At 36.3% G+C, this 9,456-nt stretch overlaps 2 protein-coding genes across 3 annotated transcripts in view; one reads left to right on the forward strand and one right to left on the reverse strand.

Annotated features, from left to right (window-relative positions):
- LOC21390927 (probable methyltransferase PMT15) overlaps nt 1–2,827 on the forward strand; it is a 4,587-nt gene extending 1,760 nt beyond the window's left edge. Inside the window, exons 2-6 of the mRNA XM_010093246.2 lie at nt 471–681; nt 843–1,140; nt 1,510–1,902; nt 2,329–2,406; nt 2,572–2,827. Coding sequence (XP_010091548.1) covers nt 471–681; nt 843–1,140; nt 1,510–1,902; nt 2,329–2,406; nt 2,572–2,827 — 1,236 coding nt within the window. The remainder of the gene's footprint in view (nt 1–470; nt 682–842; nt 1,141–1,509; nt 1,903–2,328; nt 2,407–2,571) is intronic.
- Nucleotides 2,828–3,233: 406 nt separating this feature from the next.
- On the reverse strand, nt 3,234–9,127 carry LOC21390928 (plant UBX domain-containing protein 9). 2 transcript variants are annotated; one of them, XM_024162461.1, is made up of 11 exons: nt 8,907–9,127; nt 7,367–7,428; nt 6,942–7,209; nt 6,627–6,707; nt 6,465–6,545; nt 5,957–6,064; nt 5,662–5,871; nt 5,508–5,585; nt 4,511–4,654; nt 4,372–4,428; nt 3,234–3,669 (listed from the first exon to the last, which is right to left on the reverse strand). In XM_024162461.1, exons 1-11 carry the CDS (start codon nt 8,988–8,990, stop codon nt 3,562–3,564), a joined length of 1,281 nt encoding a protein of 426 aa, XP_024018229.1. In that variant the 5' UTR covers nt 8,991–9,127; the 3' UTR covers nt 3,234–3,561. The 2 variants fall into 2 exon arrangements, with proteins under 2 accessions (XP_024018229.1, XP_024018228.1); XM_024162460.1 differs by having other exon boundaries at nt 6,822–7,209.
- Nucleotides 9,128–9,456: the final 329 nt, after the last annotated feature.

The raw sequence follows: 9,456 nt of genomic DNA on the forward strand, positions 1-9,456 counted from the left end.
GTGGCAGAGTGTTTAAATTGATTAGCAGAGAAGATGTTTGTCAACCTTGTATTTTCTTTTTCTCTTTTGATGATCTGTTATTGAATACTAGTAAAAAGGACCTTGTGATATACTTTTCCATAATCTAATCAGTAATAAAAATGCCTTGCATTTGTAATTAACTATCAAGAATTGGAGTTAAAAAGAAGATGTGTGTTGGTTTCATGTCATCTTTCCCTTAATATGTGCACTCTGTTTTGACTCAGCTTCCTTAATCTACAAGCCAACTTCTCTTACTTTCACAACTAAACTCTCTAAGATAGCTATTGTTCAGGTATATTTTCTCCTGCATAATACATATAGTCAATGTGATCATGCTCTAAAAGGAATTTTCATGTTTATTTTTCATGTCAATTACTAAAACGTAGTGAAGAAACTTTAAATTGTGAAATGACAATGTTGTTCTACTGAATGTGCACATTATAATTCAGGTTGCAAGCTGGGGTGCCTACCTAATGTCCAGGGACATCCTGGCAATGTCATTTGCACCAAGAGACAGCCATGAGGCCCAAGTCCAATTTGCCCTTGAAAGAGGAGTCCCTTCTTTGATTGGAATCCTTGCATCCATTAGACTTCCTTACCCTTCAAGGGCATTTGACATGGCCCACTGCTCACGCTGCCTAATTCCGTGGGGCAAATATGGTAATCAAATTTTAATCCATTTCATCTTTAGAGAATTCTGCGATAGGATATTGAAATAATTACCGGTAAATTACAGTTCTAAACTGTCAGATTACATCAAAATCACGCTGCTTTGCTTGTAGCACGATGTTTGTTCCTGAATTTTGAGTTGATTTGTGCAGACGGGCTTTACTTGATTGAGGTTGATAGAATTCTACGTCCTGGTGGGTATTGGATTTTGTCTGGTCCCCCAGTAAACTGGGAGAAACACTGGAAAGGCTGGGAAAGAACTGAAGAAGATCTGCAAGTTGAGCAGTCTGAGATTGAGGCTGTGGCAAGAAGCTTGTGCTGGAAGAAATTGACCCAGAAAGATGATCTTGCTATTTGGCAGAAATCTACTAACCATGTTCACTGTGAGAAGACCCGGAAGGTTTTCATGAAGCCACAGTTCTGTCAAGGTCAAGATCCAGACAGGGCATGGTAATATAACATTTTTGTTTAAAGATTTTTCGATTCCTAATTTATGTTTTCTCACTATACAATTCTGTTTCTATAAAGAATAACTGAACTTAGAAATGATACCAAACCCCATGAGATGATAAAGGCATAGAATAGGTTCACTCAGTTTTTTTTTTTTTTTTGGACACTTCTACTTTGTTAGTTAACCTGTCCAACTGCCCATTACCCCAAACTGTTGTTTCATTGTCAACTTTTATGCTCTGTACTCTTGTCTTATTTTTTGGCAACTGCAAAGAAAAATATCAGCTAAAAGTTGAATCCCCCTTTATTGTCAACACAAGGGCATTTCCAAAATTGACTATTTTCACTTAACCCCATTTTTTTTTGTAGGTACACGAAAATGGAGAACTGTTTAACCCCACTGCCAAATGTAACAGATCTCAGAGAAGTTGCAGGTGGGGAATTGGCCAAATGGCCAGAAAGGCTGACTTCAGTCCCTCCAAGGATCAGCAGTGGAAGTTTGAGCGGAATTACTGCTAAGATTTTCCTGGAAAACACACAGATATGGAAGAAGAGAGTGGAGTACTACAAGAGTTATGACAGCCAATTGGCAGAGAGAGGAAGGTACTGGAATTTGCTCGACATGAACTCCTACTTGGGTGGATTTGCGGCTGCGCTAATTGATGATCCTGTTTGGGTTATGAACGCCATCCCTGTGGAGGCTCAGAGTAACACTCTTGGCGTCATCTATGAGCGTGGCTTGATTGGAACATATCAAAACTGGTAATTTAATTTTTTTTCCCCTTCAATTTGGAAATCTTATCGTAACTTTCCAATGTGTTTGCTTTTCCTTATTCACTCTTTTCAAGTGAGATTTTAAAAAAAATAATAATTTCAAGCGGTTTTATAGCTGCCAGAATCTCAATTCTTCAGCTTGGCTTTTTTTTTTCCCCTCATATGATGTAAAAAGAAAATTTGAAACATATTGAGTGAACACTGCCCTCTGAACTGATTTGCTTGTTCTTAATTGTCAAATGAGACTAGAAACCAACTTTTATAGGACAAAAGTTGAAGATGATACTTCTTTTTATTCCCTAAAATATTTGCAATATACTGGACAGCCAACTTTTAAAGAACACGGATATTATTGTTTTTATTCCCTAAAATCTATGCAAAGAGAGTTGCTGACGTGGCATTTTCTTCTGGTAGGTGCGAAGCCATGTCCACTTATCCAAGAACATATGACTTCATTCACGCTGATTCAGTTTTTAGCCTCTATAAGCACAGGTAGGAACCACACAATCTTTTTAAATGTTCTTACCTCTCTCTCTCTCTCTCTCTCTCTCTCTCTCTCTCTTGCGTGTTTACCCACCATCTCAAAGTTTCAAATATCCAAGCATTTATAAAAGACTAATTTCTTATTCACCGATTTTTTTTTTTTTTTTCTCTTAGATGTGAAATGGAAGATATTGTTTTAGAAATGGATAGGATTTTGAGGCCAGAGGGTAGTGTGATTATTAGGGATGATGTGGATCTCATAGTGAAGATCAGGCCAATAATAGAAGCAATGCAATACAGTACAAGTATTGTAGACCACGAAGATGGACCCAAATGGAGAGAGAAGATCTTATTGGCCAGAAAGCAGTATTGGACACCTCCAGACCCAGCCTCCAGGAAGAAGCAAAGAGGAACCCAAAGCAGTTCATAGACCATGGTTGCCTGAACTTCCCTTCATTTTTTTTTTTAACCCTTTTTTCTAAACATTCTTATGTTATATCATTTGATCAGAAAATTGAGTTTTTTTTTTCTTCACAGTTATCAATTCAATAGATATCTACAGATTACAGAAGCAAAATTTTTCAAACGATATTCAACATAACGAAACATTCTCTTTTCTTCTTTTTCTGAGAAATTGTGTCCTTTTTCAAGTTATTGTCTTTTCGTTTTAGCTTAACCGTGGCCAAAAAATTGTATATAGGCGAAGCCGAATCATTGCTCGTCTTGGTTAAAAAATTACGAGCTAGACCTGAAGTTCGGTAAAACATACTCATGCCACAGTACAGGCACAAAGGAACCAAGTTAAAAAAATAAAAAAATAAAAAAATAAATCTGGGTAGCCGGTGCCAAAAGCCACTGCAAATACATTCATCAAATAATCGAATACAACATAATCTGAAGCCATTAGCGGCAACATATGGATTTCCCACGGAAAGTACAATTTTTATGTTACAAGAACTCTATCGATCAATTCAGCAATATGTACATTATATCTCAGATCATATAGAAAATCTTTAAGAGTCTAATTTCCAATTTTAACAGGGCAACCATCTCTCAAATGTATAATAGCATTCTTACCTGATTGCAAGCTTGCTGAATAAGTTCCATCTTAGAAATTGTGCGGAACTACATGTTTAGGCACGTATTTTTGAGAAAAAACATGTGCTAAATCAGCTCCAGAAACAAGGCTTCTTGTTTATTGGTCAGGTCTAGTTTGCTCAAAGTCAATAAGCCATCATCAACTGTGAAAGCACGCCGGGGGTAAGACCTTACCTGCCCACAGAAATGTAGCAATGAAAAAAAAAAGGTTCATGAACCTGCTCTTAGGCAACATTGTAGACAAAAGTAACTACACAATCTTCAGTTGGAGAGACAATATCCAATAAAAAATTAATAATAATGATTATGTTGCGCATGACCTTTAAGGTTCAGGGATATGACCCAATTCCCCAAGTTTGTTGGCACGAATGGCGTTGTTTTTTATGTTCTAATGTTACAACGATCAAGACTGGATAATAACAGAAAGAAAATGTCCTAGTTGATTGCTGATTGATGCCAATGAAATCTCACAGACGACAAGTTAATCAAACAACATGACTATGAGCAAGCAAAGTTCACTAACTGGATTTTGTAGTACACTGAATCAAAAGGAAACCTAACTTCAAAGGATAATGAGGCTTACAGACAAACATATTTCAAGTTGATAAATGAGTTTGTGAACTTTCAAAGACGTAGTGACCAAGATAAGAAAGAAATATATTCAAAGCGTTTCCTCCAACTACTTTTATTGCCATACACAAACTATAGTCCTGTTGCAAATTGAAGGACCCTTCAGAGCGAATTTAAGCGCAGAGTGAGAAGACGAGACTTCTAAATATAAACTAGCTAATTATTGAAGGACAACTAAAAAACACGAGTTCCATGTTTTTCCTGATGTTCTATTAAGACAACTGGTGAAAGCAGTAGAAAACTTACCACTCTGTAAGAGCCAGGCTCCACTGCTCCATTGATATCTATGAAGTCAAAGAGGAGCTACACAGGAGCAAACTCCCAGTTAGTTGGGACAAGAGATAATTCATTTGAACTTGAGCACATTTTGATTTTGGACCTTTACCTTAAGTTTGTCAGACTTGAGAAAGCGACGACCAAGGCGGCTTCCATTTGGCATTCGAACAAGAAGAGTCACTGCATTCTCATCATCTGATGCTGGTTCCCATGCAAGGGAAGCTTTTTTAGCAGCTAACCTTCTTTCACATTCCTGTCATTATAAGACATGAAATGAGAAAATATATATCAAGAAAATAGAAACAGGCTCCAGAATACTAAAAGTTCAAGAAAAAACAATCAACAATCAATATACAAAATAGAATTTAAAAACTATTTCATTAATACATAATCGTAGATAATTCAACGTGTATACCATACAAAATAATTGTTCCAGTTTCCTTCGTAATTTTCATTAATTTGTGCTAAATTATACAAATAGTCAAGAGTCTCACGATAACAGAACCAAAGATATTGTAATTTTTCTTGTGTGTCTTCTTCCTGATTACAAGGGTTTCTTGGTTCAGTATTTATTCCTCATAGCTTCAGTAGCGATAACTGCATTCATCACTACTACATAAATGTATATGCCCACTATCTCACATTGGACCCAATACTCATAAATTCTTCAGCACTCCAAGATATTTCCACCTTACATTATCCACTTTCAGGAACTAATAACCATCCATTCCTTTTTATTACTTATTATCTCAACTAAGCAATGTGATTGATATTACACCTATCATCCATTATATTAAAAGATAGACAGGAATCTCTAGATTTATATTGCATATCTTATCTCACAAATTATAATTAACCCTATTTATAGGTAAAAAAATCTTTGAAAGAAGAAAATAACTTAAAGCACAAAGATACTTATAATAGTGGTAAAAGAGAGAATAATGTTGCCGCGTTACGCCAGTTGAAACACTTAACATGTGAGAAAAGCATGACAATTCAAAAGAATGAAATACAAAATAATCAGCATACACGTGATTCCTCCTCAAACACAACCTCCTCAAACACGACAAGAAAATGTCCCTACAAAACCCTAAAGGTTCAATTACCAGTTCATTGAGCATTTTCTTGTGAGATTCTTCTTCCTTCTCCTTATCATGAAACAATGATGCAAGATACTCCATATCCTGCCAAAAAAAAAATCAAGTCATTTTACGGTCAACTGTATGGAACCACCAATAAGTTATAGCAGGCAGCCAAAACCTGTTGCTCTTTAAGTAATCGGCTGGCTGGAAGAGGCTGTAACGAAGGATGGGGTGTCGGCTGCAGATCAGGAATAGTTCTTTTTTCCAGACCGCTTTGAAGTTGAGTTGCAATCAAGGACCGATTTGAAGTTCCTTCAGAAATCTCACTAAAAAGTGCAGTCTCAAGCATAAGAGCTTCATCGAGCTCTTTGGAAGAAATGCCACCCCACTTCATTGCCAAAGAAATAGTTGGTCAAATTCTTTCTTAAGCCAGCTATTTCAAAAAAGACCAAACTCGCAACAGACAATAATACCTCTTCACCGTGCTGATGATGATTACCCGCACTGTGGATAGGATTTTGCCTCAATTGTTGCTCTTCAATGACATTATGAGCTCCGTTGCTGTTCAATGAGCTTCCTTGCTTTAATTTAAGATGCCTTTTTGTTAGAAGAAACAGGATCTTCATCTTTAAAAGGAGGACGTCATGAATGTTTATATTGTAATAATGCTTGTGAATTGTGATTCAGTCTACTAAACTTACAAGGAAAGGTTAAACTAAATTCTTCTACGGCATTTTTCACAAAACTGTACAATAGGATTGGTTACTCACATATGGATTACAATTCTTAATTTATGTCCAGCAACAAACATCATCCTTTGCAGTTACATTTTTTGAATGGCACAATTCTTAATAAGTTTATGAGCATTAAATATCCTCATTTTTAGGTCTAGGCAACAGACCAGAACCTTTCCTTTAAACACTTGCGCCTGTGCAATGCATGAAAGTATGAAACACGTAATCTCAAGGAAGAGTTTCACACCTTTGATCTTCTATTATTTCCAAATTCTTGGATCTCCCCTTCCATGTGCTGCTCACGTGCTACTTTCTCTTGCTCAGCAGTCTAAATTCTTCATTTTAAACAAAATCAAGGACCAGAAAAACAGGAACAGCTCAAGTAAATATAATAAAAGATGTTATAAACCTTCAAGGACAATAAGACGGCACGAGCAAAATCATCGTCTTCTTGAAGTGTCCTTTCTGAAAGTCCAGAACTAGAGGAAGCCTGCATTTACATATGGGAAGAGAATTGCTTCTTGAAAGAACAAGCAAGATTATAATTCACAAAAGTAAAGGGCAATATACATTGAGAGCATTATTTTTTCATTCAGATACCCACTTCGGCTTCTCTCTTTGAAGCCATAATGGCAGCTTGAATCATTGCGTCCTCCACATTATTGTCCAAATGTGAGGCACTATATTCTGTTGAATTATGATCATCACCGACATTAGACCTTACTGTTGAATGATGAAGCTGTTCATGCCTACTGTTGGGCTCGACAGGAAGGCCCATGACTGCTCCTGGAGGTGAATGTAACGATGCTGGACCAGTAATAGCAGCAGCACCAATACGGTTAAAAAGGTCTCTCCGGTAATTAGGATCGAGTAGCAATGAAGGCCTGAAGCTTCTTGCAGCGGAAAGAATTGGAAAAAGTCCACGTCCAAATTGACTCTCATTGTTATTAGTAAAACTATGTTGTGGGATGGGAGCTGGTGGCGGATGTGCACTGAACCATAATAAAGCACACAAGCAACAGTTTTGAAAAGAGCAATTACATTGTGATAAGCTGTTCTATAAATTTCACAGCAACCAAAGGAAAATTGGAGTGAAAAAATGAGAGATAAAGAGAAAATAGAAAGAAAAACAAAGTGTGAGTTTAATACACGTGTATTTCTGCTCCACCGAAGTGTGCATTCACAGCTTCATTCAGGTTGCCTCCATGTTCCTGCTTAAAAAAAAAAAAAAAAGAACAACAACAACAACTTAGGGACATGAAGGGCTATCAAAATGTAACAAATAAACGAAAACACCAGTTAGCTTATTTTGACTAATCATTGGACAAAGAATTCCCATTCTCCCTAAAGAGCACAATCCCTTTTATAAGTCACAATCAAGAAGACATGGAAACCTCACGAATACGTCCTATATGAAAAATGTTCCTTAAATGGGAATCTTCGTAGCTCACATGTAAGACAACAGGGCAGTCAGGAACCATACACATAAGGAGCAGAGAAGTGAACTGCATGCATGAATTAGCAAAGGCTTGTGTCCATCACCAAGGACCAGTTTTGCAGGTAACATATAGAAGAAGTAAACATAGCATTTATTTCACGTAGTATAGTTTTTAGGGGAGGCAAATCGTGTCACGTGCCATGTTCGTGTCATGTTTTGATCGTCTCTTCCTAAATTTGTTGTCAACCCGAACAAGACCTGTGACATGAAATTTTTTAAAAGTCGCAACACGAACACAACACAACCACTTTCTGGGTTGACATGATATGACACGAAAATGACCCGTGACACAAAATTGACCCATGAACTTGAAATTGACACGAAAATTATGTACTTTTCTTGAGTTTTTTACACATTAAAAATAACTTAAAATTCATAACACGCTAAAATACAATAACATTCCATCAAAATTAAGCAACTAACAGTATAAGATTAAAATACGTAATGAAAAACATATATTTTTAAATTTTTTTATGAGTTTCGTATTGTGTTCGGGTTAGGTGGGTCCAACCCGGAATTGACTCGTATTTTTCGTGTCAATTCAGGTCGACCTAAATCTGACGCATACATCTTTTTCTCCAACCTTAACATGCGAAATCCATATCGTTTTTTAGTCGTATTACTATGTCGCGACCTATATTGTCAGCCCTAATTGTTTTGTAAGGTATAATAACGAGAATTTTATCTATAGCATGCAAATATTATACCTTTTAAGATCATTATTACATTTATTCACTTTTCCTCTGTGCATGTTACGCAGTCCACCCTCCACTGTGAGATACTAAAGACAAGCTATATATATAGGTATATAGTATTGCATTTATTACAATCCACCTATATATATTATTACATTTATTGAACTTCCTTCTAAAACTAGCTCTCGTTATTCTCTCCTCTCCAATTTAAATAGGTTTGTTACACAACATTTTCCAAAGTAAGAAAATCCAGCAACACAAAACCATTCGGCATGTACTATTTCAGTAATCCCTACTATCTTCACAAACATGAAACAAAATATTTCTCTCTCTATCTCTCTCTCTATAGTATACAAAATGCGCAATTTCAACATTTCATATAGAAAATTTAAAATAGATTCTTCACCGAAATCCAACAATGTGGGCTGAAATACATGCAATTAAGCACTGAAACGGGAAAAAAGAGTAATGTGAACCAAATCTGGATAAATCGAACCTCAAATTTCTGAAGAGCCAGGGACTCCGATGCGCCTGTGATGCTCATGTACGTCTCGATCTCGTCCCGAGTCGGCCTCGCCATGAGAGAGAGAGAGAGTGAGAGAGTGAGAGAGAGAATGTGAATTGTGTGGGAATGTCAGGTGTACGAAATGGTGTAATTAGCTGAAATGTGTACAAGGTGGGGAGAGAGGAGAGAGTAAAGGAAACAGCTGAAAAGAAAAAGTGTAAAGAATGGCTTGTTCGGAATCGGCGCCTTTATTCGACTTTATACATGTTTATTAGCAATGAAAATCAATAATTAAATTTTCTATTATCCAGACATCCACCCATCTATTTATTCCTATTTTATCCTCTATTAAATTAATTATTGTCTACCTACCAATCCTTTTCCTAATGTATCTTATTTTTATCTTTACTATATTTAAGGTGACAATTCATGTTGAGTGTTGATAAATCGTGTAGTATAAGGTTAAAGTAATTTTTTTCTGAAAATATCTCAATCTTTTTTAAAAAAAAATTTCAATCTTAACACGATTCATGAAATGTTT

The sequence above is a fragment of the Morus notabilis genome, unplaced genomic scaffold (genome assembly GCF_000414095.1).
Source record: "Morus notabilis unplaced genomic scaffold, ASM41409v2 Scaffold122, whole genome shotgun sequence".
Taxonomy (NCBI): Eukaryota; Viridiplantae; Streptophyta; class Magnoliopsida; order Rosales; family Moraceae; genus Morus; species Morus notabilis.